Source organism: Sceloporus occidentalis, unplaced genomic scaffold (assembly GCF_023333645.1).
Source record: "Sceloporus occidentalis isolate IW3139 unplaced genomic scaffold, rSceOcc1.0.p SCAF_5, whole genome shotgun sequence".
Lineage (NCBI taxonomy): Eukaryota > Metazoa > Chordata > Lepidosauria > Squamata > Phrynosomatidae > Sceloporus > Sceloporus occidentalis.
This window is the reverse complement of record NW_028316985.1, coordinates 27,495,480-27,520,589: the sequence shown is the minus strand read 5'-3', so window position 1 is coordinate 27,520,589 and position 25,110 is coordinate 27,495,480. Positions and strand designations below refer to the sequence as shown.

Below are 25,110 nucleotides of genomic sequence, written 5' to 3'. Positions count from 1 at the left end.
TCAGAAAGAATGATGGTAGTGATGGTAGTGGGCTACAACAGCTGTCTCCTAGCATCTTCCATTTGAGATAACTGACTAATGTTGTCAAATGGCAGGGCCAGACCTGTGCAACCCTAAATATTCCCCTCAAACAAGTGGCCACTATCGCCTCTATGGAATTAAGGGTCAATTGATGTGCATGATGATGGTCATTGTGTTTGTATGTGTTTATGTCTATCTGCATGTTGTTATACCTTAGAAGAACTGCATATAAGGTGCAAGATCTGAATGTCCCCATACCTCCCAAAGCAAGGAGATAGGGCAGAGGAATAGCATCAGATAACCAACCTTTTCCTCCCTTCCATCTGGCAATCAACTGGAGCAGTCAGGAAGACAAAGGCCTTTAAGGAAAGGTAGAATTTGCCCCATCTTCACAGTAGCATATGAATGCTCACAAAGGATATCAGCTGGAAAGATGACTATGTTAACATAGTATCTCACAACTGAACTACTTAAGTAGTGTACACACATACACATACAGATACAATCTAACATACATTATGATCCTACCTCATGGCACCATTGGCAAACATGCAATCAGCATGTGCGTGACAGAACTGAAGGAACGTCCCACATGGAAACACCTGTGTGTCACAGAATTTTCCAGCATAACCATTTTTGCATGAACCAGCCAGGCAGATTCCATCACTCTCTATTTGATTGTCACATTTTCCATAAACACACTTACATTCTGTGAAAAATAAATGGCAGTGAAACATCTGAAATAAAGACATAACTTTAAATCCTATTATTTAAAATATTACAGTACACTTATTGAACTATATACTTTTATTTTAAATAAAATATTTCCTAGATGTTAGGATGTTCTCTAATATTTTTTTTTACAGGAATGAATCTCTTACAGCAGCGGCTGTAAGAAAATCTCTATGCTTGAGGATTTTGTCTGGCATATATTTTAAAGCAAACTGACTTGATTCTTACTTTCTGGACTAAAATGTAGATTAAATGCACTTATCCTATGTGGTTGTTGCTTTTATCGTTTTTGTTGTGGCTCTCAAGTCATTTCCAACTTAATGTGATCTTATCATGGACTTTTCTTGGCAAGATTTGTTCAGTGGGGATTTGTCATTGCCTTCCTCTGAGGATGACAGAGCATGACTTGCTCAGGGTCAACCAGTTAGTTTCTATGGCTTAGTGCGGAGCCAAATCCTGGTTTTCTGGAGTCCTAGCCCAACACTTAAACCACTAAACCACACTAGTTTATCCTTGGCCAATGAATTTTTCAATAAAGTTCTTAGCATAAAAAAAGTATAAAAATGTGCATAAAAAGGAATATCATATAATATAATACAATACAACCCCTGTATTCACAAGGGATACATTCCTGGACTCATTGTGGAAACAGAAAACTGTGGAAAATAGCAAAACCTATTAAAATGAATGACTTCCAGGGGAAGTTGACCATACAGTAACACTGGGGGACCTAGAGATTCCTAGAGATAACCACCTCTAGGCATTTCTAGGTCTTTCAGCTCAATTCTATAGTTAACTTCCATAAGAAGTATAGAATCTGAGGGCCAAGAAAACGACTACAGAGAATAGGTTTTTTCAGACATGGTAAGTGAAACCATGAGTACTAGTCCCATGGATACAGGGGTCATAATGTATGTATAAAAGTACATATTTTGCTATTTAAAGTGAATTTAAAAGGGAATTTTATGCATTTTTAAAAGAATAAACAAGATGAAATAGTATTATGAATTAACACACATAAAACTCACATGGCCCAGAAAAAGAAACTCCTCTGTCTATTTCAATCTCAGAACAATTTCTTCCTTTAAAGGTAAATGAACAAGAGACTGGATCCTACAGCCAGGACCCCACAGCCAGCATGGCACGTGGATATACTGGCTGGGGGATTCTGGGAACCGTAGTCCAAAAGTGCTGTTTCCAAGCTCAGAGCAAACCACCAACATATCCTGATATAGCATCTGGAGGTGGGGTCACCAAGATCACCATCCAGCTTTCAAGTAATGGCTTGCCAGTATAAGTATATTTTATTTTTAATTTAATTTAAATGTCAGGAATGTGTTTGCCAACAGACATGTGGCAAATTGGCATGGTCTAGCAAGCCACTGTTGCTCACCCACATTTCCAAGTTCATAACTTTTTTGGGGGGTGAAGTTGCTTTTGGACATCACAAAGTAGTCTCCCATGAAAGCTCATCAAGTTATTTCTCCTGTAATATGAGTAAGGGTTAAAATATTCAATGAAGGACGAAACGTCAGTGCTTACTTTGGTCACACTGTGGCCCATATTTATTGGGATCTGAACAGAACTGGCAATGTGATCCTTTGAATCCAGTGTTGCAAATACAAGTTCCATTTCCTTTCATCCCATCCACACACTGCAATGTGAAGGAAACAGATGTGAAACTTGTGCAGTGAGATTCACATGCAACAGTATTTGAAACATTTTCTTCCTAGGAAAAAATATTGCTGAGATGACAGTTCCTCTCTTTAAAAATAGAAAACCTAGAAGCAACTGGTAAAGAATAATATTCACATTCCCCTGGATCCTTTGATATTATTTTGATATTATTTTACAATGAGACTTTGGTATCCATGAAGGATCTGTTCCGAACCCCCGATACCAAAATCTGCAGGACCTCAAGTCCCGTTGCCCCCAATGGCAGTGCATGCATGTGGTCATGCTGCCATTAAGGATAATGGGACATTGGGTGAAATCCCATGGTCCCTAATGGTGATGCGGCTGCATGCATGCACCAGCACTGGGGACAACAAGGACTGTCTCTAATGGTAGTGAGGCTATGTGCATTAGTGACAACAGAGGCTTGCCATCCACAGATGCTTAAAATCCATGGATGGCAAGTCCACGGATATTGAGCTCCACTGTATTTATGAAAACATTTCTATCCCACTCTTTATCACAAGATCTCAGGGCAGTGTAAAATACAAATAATTTAAAACATTTTGAGAAGAAAAGAATAATTAGCAATATAAAAGCATACTAAACACCACAACAATTAAAACAGCTGTTAAAAACACTTTAAAACCCACAACAATTTAAAACTATATATGCAAAGGGATCTGGTAGCAACTTTGAGACCAACTGAAAGAAAGAAGCTGGTAGCATGGGCTTTTGTGGACTTGAGTCTACTTCTTCAGATCCATGGAATGGAGGGTCCAGAGACAGATCTATATAAGCAATCTGTGTGTGATAATATCACTAGAAATGCAAAACTTGTGGGTATGGAAATGATGTGACAAGTTCAATTTTGACAGTTCCATGAGTGAAGGCAATATGAAGTGGGAGGACATGGGAGAGAGCCTTCCTGGCTGTGGCACCACAATTGTGGAATGCCCTCCCCTTTGATTTCATTCTGGCACCAAGCCAAAAACGGACTCTTGTGTTCTAATTTATTTCAAGGGTACTTGTACATAGTTTTAAAGTCAGAGACTTAACCATGTTAGAATATATTCACAAACTCCACTCCATCAACAGTGGGTTGAACAGAGACAATGGTACACTAGTTAGCACACACACACATATAACAGGCTTCTTTCTGGTTTCCACACTACATTCCAATACTCATTCATATGGTTATTTACACACCTGTTGTCTAAAGCCAGAATGGTGCCAGAATGAAATTAAAATTGGTGCCAGCTGGGAAGGCTGTCTCTCATGTTCTCCCACTTCATATTGCCTTCGCTCATGGAACACAGAGGAAGGCCCCTTTTGCAGATTTCAGTTCTTGGTCAAGTATATATGTGCTGAGATGGCAGTTCCCTCTTTAAATATATATTTTAAAAACCTAGAAGCAGCTGGTAAAGAATAATGTTTACATTCCCTGCCCCTAGTCAGGCCTGGTAGTCTCCATGTCACTGGGGCAGGAAATCTGCTCATGATTTAGTCCGAAATATAAAGGAGCTATTTAAGGTGCTGAACTTATCTGGAGACAGGTTAAAGTTCAAATTGAAACCCAGAGCAGATTCACTGCCCATTGACATGGGAACCACCAACAGCTGATGCCTCATCCCAAATTTCAGTATAAAGTTTCAGTACTTGGCTATTTGAACAGTGGTTCAGGCTAGAGCTTGGAAAAGTTACTTAATAGGCTTCATTTCCTAGAGCTACCAGCCAGCTTGGCAAGTGGAAGTTGTAGACCAGAAATGTAACTTTTGAAGGTTCTGGTCCCAGGCAGGATTCCTATAGGCCTGCTTGATTGTAATGTGGTGTTGACTTAGGAGCATAGCATAGATGGCAACATTTTCTCTAGTTTGCTCTGTTGTGTATTCATTATTTAAGAAGTAAGGGCGGTCTCTTCCAACTCTATGATTCTAAATCATGGAAAATTTTCTGCAGTTATTCTACAGTCACTCAAGTTCTTGTGCACCAAAACAAAGTGAGCTGGTGATGATGAATAAAGAAGGCATGCTGACTCTGTCAAAATCAATCATCACACCATCTCACTAAAAGAGCTCTACCAAGGACATAGATTCCAGTTTACTCTAAATAGATCAATTTCATTTACCTGACCATTTCCTGAACAGGGATTGGAAAAGCCACCAGGGCATTGATTGCAATCTGGGCCAAAGAATCCTCTGCAACAGTTAGGCTCCTGTGAAATAAGCAAACAAGCTTCATGGCAATGCAAAATACACAGTAACCAAATTTGTTACAGTGTGTGTACACTTTCTGCAAATTTTGATTCAACTGAAAAGATTGTAACAGGGGGTAGAAATCTGGATTTAAAAGATCAAAAAGGGAATACCAAATCATGTTTGCAGCATTTGCTCCCCTTATTCTGTACTGCCAGTGCTTTCTTTTCCTTGGGCCCATTCACATTGTATAGTTATAGCACTATTATTCCACCTGAACTGCCATGGCACATCTTATGGAATCACGGGGTCTATAGTTTGGAGAGACACTTGAGAACTCTGGCTGAGAATTCTAAATGTACCTTCCTAAACTCCAAATCCCACATGATGGAGGCATGACTATGGAGCCTTCAAGTTAAAATGGAATTATAATGCTATCACTGTGTATGTAGTGTGAGTGGTCTATACTTGCTCTATATTGTTTTTAGCACCCAGGTACCTTACACTTGGCTTGCCATCAGTGCTTCTATTTGATTATCATCACTTGTTGAAATGGATGCTTTTGTAAATAAACTCCACATTATCATATGAACTTAAAAGAAGCTATCCAAGATATTGAACCTATTTGTGAGATAGGGCTCAACAAATTTGGGCTAGGTTCTGTTGTGGATTCATTGCCCCACTCGCATGGAAACTACTGGCCCCAGCATCATGTGACTTGAGCACTAAGATTGGCTTATTCCACCAATGCAGGATGAAGCATTTTCTTCCCTGTACACACCACAGGCTACCAGCATGTGGGCACTAGTTTTGTTTTGTGCCTTCAGGTCATTTCCAATTTAGGGTGACCTTAAAGCAAACCTATCATGGGGGTTTCTTGGCAAGATTTGTTCAGCGGGGTGGGTTGCCTTTGCTTTTCTCTGAGATGAAGAGAGTGTGAGTTGGCCAAGGTTACCCACTGAGTTTCCATGTCCAAACAAGTCTCCAGAGTCAGTCTAATGCTCGAATCACTATACCATGCTGGCTCTCACCAGCGTATACATTCCTCAAAAATTCAATACCAAAGATTTAATTGATGTTATTTTTATTTGTTCCCGAGCCAGTGTTGTGTAGTGGTTTGAGCATTGGACTATGACTCTGGAGACCAGGGTTCAAATCCCCGCTCTGCCATGGAAACCCACTGGGTGATCCTGGGAAAGTTACATTCTCTCAGTCTCAGAAGATGGCTATGGCAACTTCCTCTGAAGAAACTTGCCAAGAAAACTCCATGATAGGGTTGCTTTAGGGTCTCCATAAGTTGACTTGGAGACACAACAGTAAGAACAACAACAACATTTTTTTAAATGCAGCAACCTCTGGATGCAGTGTCCCTGCTCAGGCTGCTTGCCACCAGTGGCTATGCATAACAAATATGATATTTTTTATTATGACAAATATGATAGTTTTGCTGTGTCTGGAGATAACTTTTGTTTTAAATAGCTAGTACATTTAAAGAGTAGAATGTAGGGTGAGAGAACTACATTAGTGAAGACAATACTACAAACACAAAGATCTATTATAAAGTCGAAGGCTTTCATGGCCGGCATCCATAGTTTTTTGTGTTTTTTGGGGCTATGTGGCCATGTTTTAACAGAGTTTCTTTCTGACTTTTCACCAGCATCTGTGGCTGGCATCTTCAGAGATCTATTATATTGCTCACCTTTTTTGTTATATTGCAGTACTTAGCACACCCGTATCTTAGATGGGTCTGGTCATGGTAAATGCATTTAGTCCCCGTGGAAGCCTATAGTATTTAAAAACAACAATGTCATCATTCAGATAAACCATACATAACCATCAGAGTTAATCAGTGTTAGAAATGATGGAACCATGCTAATGTCTCTGAAGAAGAGTTCACATTGCTGTCATAATATGGTGCTTGTGTTTATTTTTTTCCTATCACAAGCAAATGCTATCTATATGGTTGTTAGATAACTGGCATGCAGGCAGAAAGAAATATATTTTTTTCTTGATATTTGCAATGATTTGTTTACTTACAACAGGTATTGAATCTTCTGGACAACTGTTCTTGTGGGATACTTGGCATTTTACACAGGCACCCTGAAACAAACAGTACATTTATTGTTTAGGAGAACCTAATTGCCCTGAGAACATAATGTTAGGTACACTTAGAGCTGTGATTTCTAACTATAGTATTTCTTAAAGGTTTCATGAGCCTTTTAATGATCATTGAGGATTCCGATGTTTGTAGAAAGAGCTGGCCTGCATCCATAAGGGAATGGCCATGTGGAATAATAGTATGGACTAAGAGAGTCTTATGTCCAGGGGAAGTTTGTACATGCCCTGGAACTATACAGAGAACACTTACTGGAAATTGCCTCTTACATTATGGTTCTAAGGGACCTTACCATCCTAATCTCAGTTGTTTCTTCATCACACCTCTGTGGCAGAATTGGGATTATGGATGGAGGTATAAGAATGCCAGAAAGTGTGTAAATTTGTCCATTTTTTGCAGTGATATCTGTTTCTTCTATTGGTACACCATTGACCAGGATTTGTCCCTAGGGGAAAAAATAATAGGGAGGAGGAGAAAGAAATTAAATTCCCTTTTGAAATTACTTATTATTACTTCAAAATGTTTTAATTGTACTGTTTTATACTGCAAGCTGTTCTTGCTTCTGTATTTATTTCCAGTGTCATTCTTCATTTACACTCTTTATAAAATCTCACTTTTCTAAAAAATAAGAAATCTATTGGACATCTAAAAAGGTTGCAGAAATAACAGAGACTAGTTGGAATACAGTAAAAAGTAGCATTATTAATATAACATCTATATACCACTGCTCACAGAGAAATTAAATAGAGAAAGTACTAATAGTGACAATTGCATTTAAGTGGGGCTTATTGTAGTACACAAGACTCATGCTGTGATACATGTGATAGACTTTATGGTGTGCAGGACTCTTGGTTGTTTTTTTACAGAGTAACAGGAATGAGTATTGTGAGTATAACCACTCCTCATCCACGTAGCTGGGTAGACAAGAACAGGGGAAGAGATACTTGCAATAGGATGGCTGATTGACATGAGTTAGGACCTGAAACCCTTTCATACTACACAATTATATTGTGATTCCACTTTAACTGTCATGTTGCCATCCTATGCAATTCTAGGATTTGCATTTTAGGGAAGAGTATGTAGAATTCTCAGCCAGAGAGCCCTATTATCTCAGCAAATGACAAGCCATGACAGTTAAAGTGGAACCATAATGCTGCAATTGTCTAGGGTGAATGCGCCACTGTTGAGCACTGTAGCAGAGCTTTAACAGAGGCATGTTTTCTCCTACTCATAGACACACACTCATCACTTGATGAGCATCTAGTGGTGAGTATGTGCATAGGTCCTTCTCAGCTGGTCAATTATCATGAGCAAAATCTCAAACACAACCCTTTTCAATAGAATCAGTATGCAGAGAGATCTTGTAGCACCTTTGAGACTAATTGAAATAAAGAAGTTGGCAACATGAGCTTTTGTAGACTTAAGTCTATATGCATATGAGAAAGTAGACTGAAGACCAGGAAAGCTCATGCTGCGCACTTCTTTATTTCAGTTAGTCTCAAAGGTGCTACAAAAACTCTCTACATACTGATTCTACAGACTAACATGGCTATATCTTTGAATTCTATCTCTATGGAAAGCACCATTTCAATAGACATAAACAGTCCAGAGTTCACACAGTTAGTTTTAAAAGGTAATTAGTTATAATTCTTAGTAGCAGCAAAGGTAGTTAGTTGCTGTTATATTTACAAGCAACTTGTAACTTTACTTTCTTGTTATTCGAAAGTAACTAAAATGGCTACAAGCTGTTGGACTGAGTGAGTCTACAGGCCTATAACAGCTAAAGGATTTGATTGCAATTCCCATCATTCTTAACTGGCATGACTGGGAATCATGGGAGCTGCTGTCCAGTGCATCTGGAGGGCACTAAACTGCTTCCTGAAACAAAGGAGGGAAAGCAAAAATATGTGACTGCTGTTGTTCAAAGTAAATTGACAAGAAGAGAAAAATAAATAAGAATTTATTTTCTTGGACGTACACTTTCAGTGATGTTAAAATATATGAATTGTTGAGCCATAGTCTTGATGTGTCCTATGGAGATAAGGCTGGCAACCTCCAGCTGTATGGAAGAATCAAATATTATAAAATTATTATTTAATTTAAAAGCAATGGTGCATTTCCCCCCTACTCCTGCACTACAAAAGGAAAACAAAGAAATGCTCTACTGAAAGTGCTAGGAATTTATTTACCGCAGGCATTTTTAAAGATAAACCCTCACAAAGTAGTGTACAACTAAATTTAAGTCACGAACATAATAACCCAGTAAGATCAGTGGTGTTATTTAATAACAAATAAAACAAGTGACCATCTATCTGCACATGGAGCTTTGTCTCCTCTTTTGCTTTTGGTTCATATGCATTTTTATCAGCTCTCTCCTTACTCAGCGAGTAAGGGCAATAATAAAATCAAACTTCACAGTGAAACCCCCAAAGCACCATACATACAATAGCCCCAACAGTATGCTAATTCAATGATGGGACAAACCAGGTGAGTCTTTGAGGCACCCTTGAAGGTTTATAATGATATGGTGCCCAGCAGATATAAATCAGAACAGAATTCAACCAATATGGAGTCACTGCTTAGCATGTGACAGTTTCAACTGTACTAGTTAAGTTTCTGAGCCAGCTTAGAAGGCAGCCCTATCTAAAGTGCACTACAACAGGAACTGACACCAGTGTTTTTTGAGATACTGTTGGTTTGCAATTCCCATTAAAATCAGCCTTGACTACGTGAAGAATCATGAGAGATGTTGAAAAATGTCTGTAATGTCTACCTCTGCATAACCAAGCCTAGATGTCACTAAAACATGGGTATCTCTGGCCATATTCTTGTATAAATATAAATATACATATGTATATTTGTTGTTGTTGTGTGCCTTCAAGTCATTTCTGACTTATGGTAACCCTAAGGTGAACCCATCATGGGGTTTTCTTGGCAAGATTTGTTCAGAGGAGCTTTGCCTTCCCCTGAGGCTGAGAGTATGGGACTTGCCCAAGGTCACCCAGTAGGTTTCCATGGCCAAGCTGGGATTCGAAGCCTGGTCTCCATAGTGCTAGTCCAGTGCTCAGACCACTACTCCATGCTTGCTCTCCCACAAATGTATATAAATATGTATAAATATAAAAGTAAACCCCGCACAATTAAACAGTTTTAAAAGTGAAAACAATTATGCATTGAAATTTAGAATGTATTAAGAACTCTGTACAACCTTTGCGCAACAAGATACCAGCTGGTGATTGTGTGAGCATACTCAATGTAGCACAGATATCACTTGCACTAACCTGGGTGTGAGAAACAATGTGATATTGAACTAGCTCTTGAAGCTTTCGGGAACCCTGTATAAATAAAGAATGAACTTTTTTTTATCTGCATAGGAATAATATGATATATCTTTTTACGTGTTACCCACACAGAAATATCTCTTTAACAGAGGTGTTAAAACATGTTTATTGCAACATTGCTTTGGATCTACTGGGAATTATGTCAGCTATCATCATCATCATCATCATCATCATCATCATCATCATCATCATCATCATCCTAGACACCTTGGAGAAGTTATTTTCTGGATTTACAACTTTAGCCATTCTCACTGGAGGATGCTGGGAGTTGTAGTCCAATCAATAATGTTTTCAAGCAGAGGTCAGAGCCCTTTACTCAACAAGCATCACCTACTCCTCTCCCTTTCTTTCTGAGTTGGAGAAGTGTATATCAATGCAGTAATGGGGCTAGTAACATGGAATATAGCACATTATTCTCACACAACAGAACTACACCAGTTGTATTATAGGTTACTTTGAACGGCTGCTCATATAGTTCCTCCATCCTAAGTTGATATTGCTGCATATTACTTCACAGGCTGAGTGCCTGTACACATTATTGAAAGACTTATACCTTACTTGACAACAGGTAGTCCAGAGTTCCATCCCTCAAGTTATCGAAAGCATCATTGGCTGGAATGAAAACTGTATTAGGTCCAGGATGTGTATCTAACATTGGTCCCACAACAGTGTTCTGTTTAAAAATGACAACAACAACAACACCACACAGGGAAAACACAGTGGTTAAAATGTATCTTTTTAAAAAAATATCTGTAAAGTTGACTTTATGTATAAGCCTTACCTCCACCATGGATCTAAATCTGCTGTATCTTGTTTGGTCTTGAAGCACTGCCATTATAGATCTCTTAAGAAAACACAAATAGATTTATTAATCTGAGCATTACAAACACTGATGGTAATGGAGGCTCTAAATCTATTTGTACTGTAGACACTTTTGTACGACTTTGTATTCCCAGAAACTCAACATGAGTAAAGGTCTGTGATTCAGGGTAGAATATGAAATCTCATATTCAGTCCTGTGTTCTCCAGATAGGGCTAGAAAAGAACTCTGCCTAAGCTAAATGGAATAAATGCCTTGATGTAAGATAGCACTCTCACTCTTGAAGCCTGCCACTTGACTGCTGTGTTTACTCACACTAGATTCCAGTGCTTTATAAATATGAATATTATTCCCTTACTCTCTTGTGTGTTAGGAGTCTGTCACAATAAATATCTGAATTTATTCACAACTTGAACTGTAAGCTCTACAATTAACCATACTACTCCTCACCTCTTTGTCACTTGCAAAAGTGGGTTCCATATTGTCCAGGGCTTTGTCGATAATGTGCACAATTCCATTGGAGGCAACAATATCTCCTTGTAAGATCTTCCCTTTCCTCTTACCTCCATGTATTCTAATTCTTAACAAATTGTCCTAGAAGGCCCAAGAGAAGGAATATGCAATATTTTATACAATAATGAATTTATGTTTATTTCATTCACAAAAGTCCTGAAATATTATATAAAGTGATGATATTCAGCACCCAGATCATCAAAAAGCTGCCTGAAATGAAGGAAAGAGAACATATAGAAATTCAGTACTGTCCGTAGTCCATACATTTCTTATAGTGCTCATAGAAATCACTAGAGGAGTGTCTTCAAAGATCATGGCTGAAGTGGTGACATTACTTATATGGGTCACCCAGAAATAAGAAACTTAGTGGGAATGTATCATTGTGTTACTAAAAACTATGGGCCCTAACAGACAGGCCAAAATAAAGCTGCTTTGGATCACTTTGGAGGTATGCTGTTTAAATGCTGCATGCATCCTAAGTGGCCGGAAACCTCTTAAGATGCATGTGTCATTTAAACAGCATACTTCCAAAGTGACCCAAAGCAGCTTTATTTTGGCCTGTCTGTTCGGGCCCTAAAATATGTATTTACTCCTCCCACCAATCCCTTTTCTGAGCTTGGGAAACCACTACATGAAGTTTTGCAACTTGATTTCTCACATACCCAGACACACTGATAGGGAGAATTGAAGTTAAAAATAGCTAGATATGCACAGAGAGGAAGGGAAAAACAAAAGTTTCATGGGATGCTCAATGACAACAATGAAAGAAATAGCAAGAGAGATTAAATAAACTGGGATAAATGCCAACACAACACTCCTGCCATCAAACAATGGACAATATATAATCACAATAACTAAAAATTGTCAGCTCATGCTCCAAACAACCTGAAGAAGAACCAGCAGTCCTAGTCACCGTGATCTGACTCGCGTCTCAATTTAATACTTGTGGAGCCCTGCAAGGAGGGCACCTCATTCTGACCTCTGCAGGAGTGCCAGGTGATGGACAGAGACTGTGTGAAGAGACAGCTGCCTGTCATTCACTACAAGAACCAAAAACCAGCAGCAAAAGAGAGTAGGTAAGGGAGTGAATTTGTTGGAAATTAGGGGCTAGAATACACCGGGGACACCCCAGAGTATTCTGGAAAGTGAAGACAAATTCCAAGCTCGCTGAGCTTCTCCCTTCACACTGCTGTTATGACATGACTGAAAGATCCAGTTTGACACTACTTTAAATGCTATGACTAAATGCTAAGGAATCCTAGGAATGGTAGTTCTGTGGGACATTTAGCCTTCTCTGTCAGAGAGCTCTGGTGCTACAACAAACTGCAGTGCCCAGGATTCAATAGGATTGAGCCATGGCAGTTAAAGTGGTGTCAAATTGGATTATTTCTGCAGTGTAGACGCAGTCTATGATAGTGCTATTGTAATGAAAAAAGTATTAAAAGATACTGTACCTTTTCATCATTTAATATATCTGCCGGCTTGCCAGTCAGTGTATAAACCATACTTTCATTATTCAGACTATTCAGTTCTAGCTGTCCAGGAAAGATATGGAGTTTCATAAAATATTGGGCATGCTCCTTATTAGAAAGAAGATCCTTAATCTGTAAAATTAAATGTATGAATTATGTAGCATATCATGCTGCGGTACACTTGGAATATGAACAATTTTCAAAATAATGTGAAAGGCTGACACTATTGAAACAATGTAGTGGGGGGATTGCTATGGACAGCTTGCAATTTTCAAAGGGTAAGGGGAGGTTACTATCTGAGCAGCAGTGCTTTCAGATTTTGGAGAACTCTTAGGTGTAATGCACTCCATGTGTCTGCTTTTTCATTAGCACTGGTGCTAGTTGCTTCGCTGCCCCATCTCCTTCCCATTGCTAGTACATTATTTTAATGGCTTCAACTGGTTTTATATTGTCTTATTTAAAGTATTGTACAGTTTAATGAGAATTATATGGCTTTATTAGAGCCAGCATGGTGCTGTGGTTTGCATCTTGGATTGAACTCTGAGAAACCAGGGTTCTAATTCTTGCTTGGCTTTGGAGACCCATTAAGTGACCCTGAGCAAGTCACACACAGGAAGGCTGAGAAAGGCAAACCCTTTCTGAAAAAAAAAATCTTGCCTAGAAAACTCTGTGATAGGGTCACCTTGGAGGTCACCATAAATTAGAAGCACACAGTAACATGAATAAGGTTTAACAGTCGTTCACTCTTAACAATACTCGCATTGTTGTAAACTGTTGTAAACTGATTTTATTGTATGATGCCCTGAGATCCTCAGACAAACAGCAAGATATAAATAATAAAATAAAACAAAACACCAGTGTGCTTGAGAGAGAATATCTGAGCATATAGTCAGGGACTGCTATTTTTCCTTTATACCATAAACATTGTCTGGACCAAGAGATGGGTTTATAATCAGATTGTCATCACTTGTATAGTCGAAAATGTTGATATACAAGTGTTGATCATTATACCTCTCCATAGCCACACTTCCAATGAGTCAAAAAAAAAAAAATGTAGGCAGCTGTATTGACTCTGACCAACAAAGAAGTTCTACCAGTATCTTTTGTAAAGCTAATGTGTTTTAAATGTCACTGAAGACCAAACCACCCAATATGCTTTCTGTAATAACAAGAATAGCTCACAACAATACATTGTGGGAAAATCCATTTCCTCCACAGTTACAGTGAAGAATGTTAACTAAACCTAAACACAGGCAATTCAAATGTTATCAGCCCAGGGACACGAGCAGCAGGATTTAGTTGCTAATCTGTCTCAATATCAATTGTCTTCACCAGAAAAACAGATGTTATGGTCCTCCTTTTGTACCTATGCCAGGTTATAATCCTTTTCAGACATAAGTAGACATATTTAAAGTAATTAATTAGATTAATAAAAATACAATTTTTGGATCAAAGGATTATTAATCAGGTCATAGATGAGATCATAGCTCATAGGTGAGATCTTGTTTCACTCTCTGAAACATCCTTGGCATAATTTATCCTTACAGCAATATTGTGCCCTTAATTGTCTTATTTCTAAAACCAGATGATAAGGGTGGGGCAATTATTATTCTTAACAAACCAGGGCCTGTTACAAACGGGCAGGAAAGTACGTGCGGAGCGTGTACTAGGGTCAGAAAGGGGTGTTGCTTCCGCACCCCCTAACCCTAGTGCGCGCTCTGCGTGCACAAAATGGCGGCGGCCTTTCCACACGGCTGCCTCCATGAGGACGTCACAACCACGCCACCTCTATATGGGGTGGCACGGACGTGACGTACTCACTCCGCGCCAGGGCTCTTAGTGCGCTCTTAGCGTGGAGCAGGAAGGAGCTCCGTTTCGGAGCTCCTTCCTGGTTTGGTCTGCTGGGCGCAGCCTTCACATGGCTGCGCCCAGTGGACCAAAGGAGAAAGGGGCCAAGCGGCCCCTTTCTCCTCCTCCCCGCTGCCGTGGGGTGTCCTTAGGGCTTGAAGCCCCAAGGACATCCCTTTCCACGCTGCGGGGAAGGGGCCTTTTGCCACTTCCCCGCAGCCTGGAAAGCGGCGGATCGGGGCCTCAGCGGCTGCCGCTCTGGACACTGAGGCCCTGATACCCCGGGGAAAGGGGCGGGTGCAGCCTGCCCCAAACAGATGGTCTGTAACCCACCATAATTATCTTTTTGAGGTTTGTAGACAGTTACAGAATACTCAGAATTATTGCAGGCTTCTTAAGGATCCTACTTCTACCATTCAGTTCACAATTCTCATTGTAATATAAGAAACTAAACATAAAAAGGATGGGGAATCCTGAGGAGGAGGGCAGATCATGCCATTGTTGCTGCTAATCAAAAAGTCCTTGGTCTCTGACTCATTGAGCCTTGAGCCCATTACACTACTGAATGCCATGGAAAAGAGGAGGCACAGATCCAAAGGACTCTTGCTAGTAGGCTCCCTGCTGGCGTGGACCTTTTAGCAGCTGCCCAGTTGGCTCACACTGAATAAGTTAAACCCCTAAAAAAACTAATATCCTGAAGAGAACTGTATTTCATTTTGGATATATGCATGAAGCTCTAAGTTTGATGTCATGTCAGTTTTGTAACAAAACCAGGAAAAAAGGGAAAGTACATGATATCCAAAAGAAAGTGCACAAGCTAATTTTCCTCCAAGATAAATATCTATTTGGCATTCCATTGTTTTTGTATTTGTATGAGAGTCTGGTTCAAGTTGCTAGGGGAGTAGATTTTAGTGAGTTTAATCTTGAATGACACACAAAATCCCAAAGAAGGAGCTGTATTTTTGAAATGATTGGAGAACTGTTTCTTCTTTTTCTAGTGCTTGGAGAACTGTTCCTTTCTAGCTTTTGGAGGTGTGGTTTTTCATAGAGCTAAACAAATCCATCCTTTAAAATGTCATACCATTTCTGAACACTGCACTTACTTTAATTCCTTTGAATCCCGTATTTGTTGGTACAAGCACTGTGAAAGGTCCCAAACTAGTCAGTGGCCATTCATAAGTACTTTCTTGAGAGGAAAGAAAGAAAGAAAGAAAGAAAAAGAACACAAAAGACAAATCTGAAAATTATGGAAGAGTTTCTTTCTAAGTGTATAAAATAACATTTGTTAGTTTTAACAAATGTATTGGAACAAAACAAATAGAAATAAATGATGTGGCCCAACTAATCCCTAAAAGTGGGATTACACTTGAGGTTCCTGGGTAACCTTCTTGCTTGCACCATCTCTGTTGACCATTGCTGCTTTGACCATTTCTTTGTTGTTCAAAGCATGAGGAAGGTGGAGCTCTCCAGATGTTCTTGAACTGCAATACCGATCGTGTTCCTTACTATTGCCTGGCTAGGACTGATGAGACTGGCAATGTGGCAGCATCTGGAGGGCTACATTTGCTAGCCTCTCTTTTGACCTCATAGATAGAGAAATGCTGCATCACTTTTATGCCTTAAAAATGACTCATTCATTAAATGCCCATATCTATGGGGTTTTTTTTAAATCAGGGGTTCAGCGCTTCAACACTGACATGTTATTGGCACGTTGTAATATTTGTGTTTATTTACAAAGATATAAAATGATCTGGAGGATCTCACAACTCCAACAGATAGCTAGCTGAAATCCACTGCTCCTGCAACAGATCTCTAAGGAGACAGCTGGCATTTGTAAGGTGCTTTTACATAGTCCAAATTCAACTTCCTTTGTCTTTCCTCAAGTCCAGCGTATGCAGTGGCAGATGATGTCTCCCATATCAGTGGGACAATGAATCCACTGGGTTTTAGTTTGAATGGTAAAAGAACTAACTAATGTGCTGAATACAGCCTGAGGATAAGATTCAGTACCTTGGAGAGTTCTTTCAAAAATAAGATTAAAACTCTGTGGGCAGATTCATCATCCTATCAACCTGGACACTAACAGCCACTACTGATGTAATGTAGCAATAGCAATAGCAAGTACATTTTTATACAGTTTATCAGTGCACTTAAGCACTCCCTAAGTGGTTTACAAAGTGTAAGCTAATTGCCCCCAACAATCTGGGTACTCATTTTAGTGACCATGGAAGGATGCAAGCCTGAGTCGACCCTGAGCTGGTATTGAACTCACAACCTTATGGTTTGTGAGTGAGTGGCTGCAGAACAGGCATTCAACCACTGCGCCACCAGTGTGTTACAGTAGGTCCTTCTTATACACGGATTTGCCATCCGCGGATTTGAGCATCCGTGGATGGCAAACCGGGAAGTTGTCCCCAATGGCAGCACTTGTGCCATTGGGGATAATTTCCTTCTCCTCCCCTCCTCTCCTTGCTTCCCTCCTCCCTTCCCTCCCTGCCTCCCTCCCGATGGCGATGTTGGAGGCCAAGAGGCCTCCAGAGCCAGCACTCGGCCTCCTCCATGCGTCCGCCTCCTCCATACCTCCACCTTCGCAGAAGGACCGGATACCGGTGTTGGAGGCCAAGAGGCCCCCAGCACTGACACCCGGCCCTTCCGTGGTGGCGGAGGCGATGACGATGGTGCGGGAGGCCTTGAAGGCCTCTGGCGCTGCTGCGCTCCACTTTTTTTCCTTGCCGCCGCCAGGCCTTTTTTGTGGTGGTGGTGAGGAGGCAGAGCACAGCAGCGCCAGAGGCCTTCAAGGCCTTCCGCACTGCCATGCAGCCTTCTCGTCACCGCTGCAGAAAGGCCAGGTGTTGGTGCTGGGGGCCTCTTGGCCTCCAACACCGCCATTGGCCCTTCCGTGGTGGCAGCAAGGAGGCCGAGACTTGGCCTCCACTGCCGCCACCGCCACCTGGCTTTTCCTGTGGTGGCGGTGGCAGCAGCAAAGAGGCCAAGCAGCTGCATTGGAGGCCTCCCAGGCCCGAAAGGTAAGTAAGAGGGAGGGAAGGGAGGGAGGGGAGGAGGGGAGGCCAGGGACTTTTGTTTCCAATCGCGGTTCGCATTCACACGAGCTGCCATTGGGAACAAATGGGACTTGAGCATAGGCGGATTATGGTATATGCGGGGGGGTTCCAGAACAGATCCCTCACATATACCAAGGGCCCACTGTATAATGTATATAATATCAAACATCCTTTGAAGATCATTTCGAAGTTTCAGCTGCTACAAAATACTTCTGTTGGTGTCACGACCAGCCAAGTGGGGGACTCGGAGGACTCAGGGGAAGCTGTGGCTCCTCAGGTGCAAGGGGAGAGTGAGACTGTACCAGGTCCCAGTTCTGCCCTGTCAGACCCCAGCCTTGCTCTTCCAGCCCCAATGGTTGAGGCTCAGCCAGGCTCTAGCTCTGGGGAGCCCCCTCCAGAGACTCAGCAGTTGAGTGTGGCTCCTGAGGAAGAACCAAGCATGCAGGTCCCTTCCTTTAAGCAGAGAAGAGCTGAGAGTGCTTGTGTGCATTGGTCCAGGAGGCTGGCAAAGAGGCAAATTACAAACAAGCCACAGCTGGCACCAGGGAGAGCATCTCGTATTTAACCAGCTGGGAGACACTAACTCAGTGCCAGAGTTTATTGCAAGATCCTTTGGTGTGATTGCTGCTGGCACTGGCTCCACGTTTCTTGAACCCTTGTTGCCTTGACCCTTTCACTTTGGAACAGACTGGACTACTGCTACCTTCTGGCTGCCCTGACCTTGGACCGAACTGACTACCGTGACCTCTGGTATCCTGACTCTGGCTTTGGCTTGTGGCTTGCTCTCTCTGCAAGGTCTGTAGATTGATTTTCAGTTGCATAGCTGGCTTCCTTGCTGAGCCATTCTTATCGGCGTTTGTTTGTGTGTGCTGGCCGCAGTCCAGGACAGTTGGCTGCCAAGAAGATTTAGGTGTAGGACTCATATTATACCCATTATGGCTGGCCTATAATGGGTACCAATCACTATCAGGCTTGATGTAAGGCCCTGATAAAATATTTCTTCGTAAATGATTGTTTGAACCTATATTTTAAAATGTAACCTGTAGCACAAGCTGTGATAATAGCTTAATAAATTTTCCTTACACTTGTAATTTGAATCAAATACAGAAAATCAGAACTATTGTTATAAATTAATATCATCCATGAGTTATTCTAGTTTACTATTAGAAACATAGCAGCTGGAAAGTACAGAGTTAGGAAATGGAAATGATACAGTGGAATGATGGCCTATCTATGGAAAAAAGCTGTGTCTTGGTGACAGAACATATGCTTTGTGATGAGAAGATGCTAGGTTCAGTCTCCTGGGACAGGTAGTTTGGCGTGAGTTCAATGGGGCCTCAGTAAATATTGAGGTCCAGCTGTGCATCCAGATCTGTTGATTATGAAAATGACCTATCTTGTGGTATTTGTTGTCCTGAGTTTGGAAAATTACTTTAAAAGATTACTACTGTTACTTGTAACAATATTTATTAGGTAATTAACTGCATTGCTTCTCTACATTACTAAGAGCTTTTAAACATACCTGAACTCTGTTTGGGGACAAAGGTAATTGATTGTTGCTGTTGTTGTTTAAGTGAGTTTACACAAGTCTTCCCAAATGAAAACATCTCTTGTGCAACAAAATGCAGTCCTCTTCAGTTCTAGGCCATCATTTTTGTCTCTTTGAAAATACTAGACTAAATTATCATTTTCATTTGGATTACTGCCATACATTTCTATTGTAGGTTTTCATTTTATTGCTACACGAGGAATGGGAGGAAGAGTTTTGTTAACTTGGGAAGGAAACAGCATGAAGAAGTTGGAAGTGGAAACTGATAATGGGAGATAGCAGGGAATCTTTAGAATATAATTAGCTGCAGTTTCCAGTGCTGTTTCAGAGGGGAAAAAAATAAATGTTTCAGATGTTTCAGAGTTTAAGAAAACCCCTCTTGAGGCCTATAAACAGAAAGTGGCTGCAATCCTATAGGGCTCAGTACCACAGTAGGTCCACTTGCAGGCCTACACCAGGTTAAGTGAAATGCCACCCACCAGAACACCCTCTGAACCTCTCCTGCATGGCCATTGCAAAAGTGTTTGGCTACACACCCATAGGCAGAAGTAAAATGATGACTGCAGTACTTGAGACCCCTGTAGGATGTTGGCAGATCTCAATATTAGTCATCATTTTGTGTCTGGACACAGGGAGATGCCTCTACAGTCTTGCCTGTTCCCTGTAAACTGAGGAATCTATCTCTCTCTGTATGTGTGCATGTGTGTGTGTTAGGGAGAGAAAGAGAGAGAGAGATGTGATTCAGAGGCTGTTCAGTAAGTAGGGTAGCATTGGGTACTGTGGAGAAAGGGAGGGAGGGAGGGAGGGAATACCAACTCCCCAGAACCTAAAAATGGACATATGCACACACAAGGGAAACTAACAGGGTGCTAGCTTAAATATATGAAAAGATAGATAATACTAGTAACAACACTATATAATACTAGTAAACAAAGCTTGCATTCTTGAAATATGGATGTGTCCTAGTACTTTGTCTCAGCCACTCCCACCTTAACTTAGAATCAACACTCCTCCCAAAGACTAGGGGCTTCTTTTCACATTGCATAACCACAGCACTATAATTCCACTTTAACTGCCATTCCTCAATCCTGTGGAATCCTGGGATTTACAGTTTAGCAAGGAGTGTTTATAATTCTTTGTCAGTGACCAATAGTGCCTCACCTAACTACAAACCAAGCAACAAACTTCACAGTTGCATAGGATGGTTTGGCGTCCTCCACTTGTCCCATCACTATGGCACCAAAATTACCACCAACATTGAACAACTGCTGCAATCACAGACTTAGTCTCTAGTATTCCCAGGGGCATGTGTGTATATTGCCAGAATAATATATTACACAGAAATTCAACATATACAGTTGGAAGTTACCTGGTATACTTAGAAATCTCACAATGGCTTCCTGGAACACAACATGTAATGCTGTCTAACACCCCAGCTTCACAAGGACACAGTCTTAGCCAGTTTATCATATCTCCTTTGTGGTTCCCAGCCTGCACCAATACATTCCAAAACTGCCTCCATCATTCATATGGTCATCCACCCACCCTGACCTTGGGCAACATCTTTCCTCCTACCTTTGTCCCTCAACAACCAAAATTAAAACTGAACTTGTCACCTCATAGAATCATACAATCATAGAGTTGGAAGAGACCACAAGGGACATCCAGTCCATCACCTTACCCATAATTTTTGCATCTCTATGGCTATTCATACAGTCTGATTAGAAAGATTCTTCCTAGGTACAGGTTAACTCCACACTTTTACTCACTAACATTTTCTCCATCTCTTTATGATCCTAACTGAACCTGTCCTAACTGTCCTCAAAGACAAACACTTTTTTTCACTATCTCATCTCTCACTTCACACTGCGCCATCTTTTCTGTAACTAAATCTAAGAAGTAGCCACATAGTCTGGAAAATTATATGCAAAGGGATCTTGTAGCACCTTTGAGACTAACTGAAAGATAGATGTTGGTAGCATGAGCTTTCAAGATTTGAGCCTACTTCCACAGATACATTTGATGGAGTGGAAAGCCCAGAGACAAATCTATATAGCAGTCTGTGGGTGTGAGAGTGTCCATAGGAATGCAAGAGTCTGTGGAGTTTTTGGTGTGGATATGAGGTGACATGCTCAGTTTTAATGATGGTTGTTGGGGATCGAGGCTGTTCACTCCACCAAAGGCATGTGAGGAAGTAGGCTCAAGTATATGAAAGCTCATGCTACTCACTCCTATATTTCAGTTTGTCTCAAAAGTGCTGTAAGATCACTTTGCACACTAAATAACTCCAACAAACTCTACATCATATTGCTAACTAATTCCTAGCTCTGAAATTAAAAATCCCTTCAAACATTCAGCCAGTCACCAGTTACCCTCAATGTTCCATGCTCTCTCCCTCTCCCAACTTATCACCTGCCTTATACATCATGCACATAATCACACTTTACCTTAATTTATCTAATAAGCATGTCAACATTTTTACAAAAGACCACAGATGGAACTACAGCACTTAAAGTAGAATCATAGTGCTTATTTGTTTACTCTGAAAAGATGCCAGAAAGGAACAACTTGCTAGAACTCTTCAAGTTCATTGTTCTATTTTAAATACTAAAAAAACCCTGAAAAGTGCAGGCTTTGGCATCTAGGATTAGAATTTAGGAGACAAATAGTTCTAAATTGCTATGCTTCAGTCAGTTGTAATGTAGATTACAAGCAGTTACTCATCTAGTTCTACCTTTTTGATTGAGCACATCTACTTACCAAAGAGTTCTATTGCAGATATTAGTTTTCCTTGCCATTGTCCTCCAGGTTTGGCATCTATGTCTCTAATTTGGTCCATGATATTTCCATAGCATATAAAACCATCACCTACATATCCCTTTTGGCAGGTACATCTATGCAAAAAAACAAGTATTACTGGTTTGCTAGATAATAAACAAACATACATAGTAATATGTAAAATGTCCCATACTAAATGTTTATTATTTGTAATTTATAATGTCTATTATCCAAAGAGCTATTTTAGATCATGGAGGGGAGAGGCTTGAGGCATATTTGGTTTTTATTAAGTCTTATACAATAACATAGACTGCTATTGCTACCCTCTTCATTTTCAAAAATGTTTTTGTTGCTCTTGCTGTTCTTGAGCATGGGGCCACTGGCTCTTTGGATCTTGCTTAATATGTACATATTTTATTTCTGATATGGACCTATATCCCAATTACATTAAAATGCATTTCTTTGGAGTTAATAAATTTATTTCAACAGAACTCAGAAGCATTACATTCACATTACGAGGACTTTACTTGTATTAGTTCAGCAGACATTTAGTAAGTGTTTAATTCATTCTGTATTTGTAACTGAAAAGAGCTGTCATCACATGATGCATTTAGATAATACAATATGGGAATTTAATCCACATGTCCTACACATTTATTTCATTTGAGCCCTCTTTGTTAGCACTGCTGGCAGAACCCCTTTGAGTTGCTCAAAAAGGGAGCCCAGAACCTTCTTCTTCCAACTATGCACTGCCTGACACCCTTTTCTCAAGACAGAATTATTTTTGCTATGTTTTGGCATAACTAGAGGTGGTTGTCATGGCTGAACACCAGAGTTCACTTTCTTCAACATTCTCCAGGCCACAGTTCTGGCACCAGGAATGAGATAATAATATGTATTAAGGAAACATTTGGCAGGTGCAGTTCTTCCTCTTCCAAATAAGCACTCTTAGTTGGTCCAGTTTATTTCAGTCATGGACCAGCAGATCAAAAAAAATACAGCATGTTAGAACATTGTGATTGGAAAAGATATGCTTGTTTAAGAAACCTTTTAAAGCTGCAGAAACCCACTGAAAGTGGAACCTGGCAACTCTAAATAGCAGAAATTAGTTCAACACAACGTTGAAAAATATGAAGAAGAAGAAGAAGAAGAAGAAGAAGAAGAAGAAGAAGAAGAAGAAGAAGAGGGCCAGTTTAGATGCAGTGCTCCCAGTTTTGTTGACTGTGTTTGACAAAGCTGGAAATCAGTATCAGATTCATATATTCCTCCTTCATAGTCAGTGAAAGCTGATATATGTGCGGTTGTTAATCTGTTCTTGCTCTGAACCAGTCTGAGGGATAATGCCCAATACTTTGGGTAAGTCATTTAAAGCTCAAACCTGGAGCAGATGTACCACCCTGCTGAATGAGAGGTACCAGCTTCCACTGCTTAGATTTTACTTGTATCTCCCCTCCTTCCATCAAATTCTGCATGGATATCTTGGATTCTTTCAGCCAGAGTTCCCTGTTTCATCCCTCTTATATCTACAACTGGAATCTTTGGGTTAACATTGATCTCCTAACTAGAATACTGAGCCAGGATCTGATTGCTGTGTCTGTTATGAACAAATGACCAAGACCTAGTACAGATATGCATTTGGAAATACACACATGGAAATGCATATTCTGAATGTGTTTTCTCACAAAAGATATAATAGCCATTTTGCTGTTCTGTTCTATCGCTTTGGATCTTATACTTGGAGAAAGGTGGGAAATACATAAATAAATAAATAGTATTTATTTTTAAATGAAAGATTACCTTTGGACCATTCCTATAGTTATAAACAACTTAATGAATTAACAGTGTACACTTCCCCCAAAGATGCTAGAAGATAAAGGACTTACAGAGTTTGTCCTGGTGCAACCATTGTGCATTCAGCATATTTATGACAGGGGTTGTTATTTACACAGAGGTTTGTCATGCTGCATCCTAGTCCAGGCACAAACTTCGTGAAATGTTCTTTACATTCACAGTGGGACTTACATTGGGAAGAAAAGAAAGGAAGTTTAATTGGAGGAAATATAAAACTCTTCTCTAACTCAAACAATGCCATGAAAGCAGAAAGCTGGTATAGCAGGGAGCATTAAGTATGTAAGATTCTTTCAGTTACACAGTACCAATGAAATAGTTATAAGAGTTTTTGAGTTGGTTTAATACTTTGAATACCAAAGCATTTGTCTGTCTATGTGAATGTGTGTGTGTGTTTAACCCTTTCAGGCTAGCATTTGTTTCACATACCTTTCCAGGTCCATCATATTTACAAACTGTAGATTCTACAGGGCAATTCCCAAATTTTTCTTGGCAAGGATCTATTGGCATACAAACTTGGCCATCTCCTTTGTAACCATATTTACACATGCATTTATGACGATTGGGTCCCAGATAGAGGCAATCAGCGTGAGGATCACAGACTAGTTTTGCACATGGATTGATGGCTGGGTAGAGGTGGAGAGGAGAAGAGTAAAACACATAAGTGAAAGAACAAACAATTATTGTTTCTTTTTTCACATCAAACAAGGGTGTGTCACTTCTATCATTTTTTCTAGTGATAAACATAATCTCACCATATCAAAAACTGAAGGGAACAAGAGAGTGATATGTTTTTCTTTGCCTCTTGGCAGAATGGTAGAATGACCATTATAAGTAGTTCAATTAGATGGTGACCAAAAAACTGTCTAGCACTGGCTATTGCAAGAAGTCAGTTGAAAGTAGATGAGAAAAGTTATTTTTGACTTTGAGATTGGCCCAATATATTTTGCTACCTGAGGTAAAGGATAAACTGGTGCTCCACTCAGTGTAAAGGTAGGGCTAGGTCTGCTTCCTACTAACTTCAGAAACTGGTGATGATGATAACTCGCTTAGTACTGCCCAAACAGGGTGCTGTTGTTGATATGCTAATAGTTTTAGCACTGGACTAGGATTTTGGCAACCAAGGTTTGAATCCCCACTC

General features: G+C 40.2%; 1 protein-coding gene across 1 annotated transcript in view; it reads right to left on the bottom strand.

Annotated features, from left to right (window-relative positions):
* Positions 1-25,110, bottom strand: part of STAB2 (stabilin 2) — a 98,687-nt gene that overhangs the window by 60,369 nt on the left and 13,208 nt on the right. Inside the window, exons 8-23 of the mRNA XM_089527976.1 lie at positions 24,399-24,595; positions 24,005-24,138; positions 22,104-22,237; positions 15,836-15,918; positions 12,867-13,016; positions 11,350-11,493; positions 10,861-10,923; positions 10,633-10,752; positions 10,020-10,073; positions 8,717-8,797; positions 7,031-7,183; positions 6,660-6,722; positions 6,322-6,405; positions 4,556-4,642; positions 2,296-2,407; positions 550-730 (exon numbers count right to left, since the gene is read on the bottom strand). Of these exons, the coding sequence (XP_089384102.1) occupies positions 550-730; positions 2,296-2,407; positions 4,556-4,642; positions 6,322-6,405; positions 6,660-6,722; positions 7,031-7,183; positions 8,717-8,797; positions 10,020-10,073; positions 10,633-10,752; positions 10,861-10,923; positions 11,350-11,493; positions 12,867-13,016; positions 15,836-15,918; positions 22,104-22,237; positions 24,005-24,138; positions 24,399-24,595 (1,840 nt within the window). The remainder of the gene's footprint in view (positions 1-549; positions 731-2,295; positions 2,408-4,555; positions 4,643-6,321; positions 6,406-6,659; positions 6,723-7,030; positions 7,184-8,716; positions 8,798-10,019; positions 10,074-10,632; positions 10,753-10,860; positions 10,924-11,349; positions 11,494-12,866; positions 13,017-15,835; positions 15,919-22,103; positions 22,238-24,004; positions 24,139-24,398; positions 24,596-25,110) is intronic.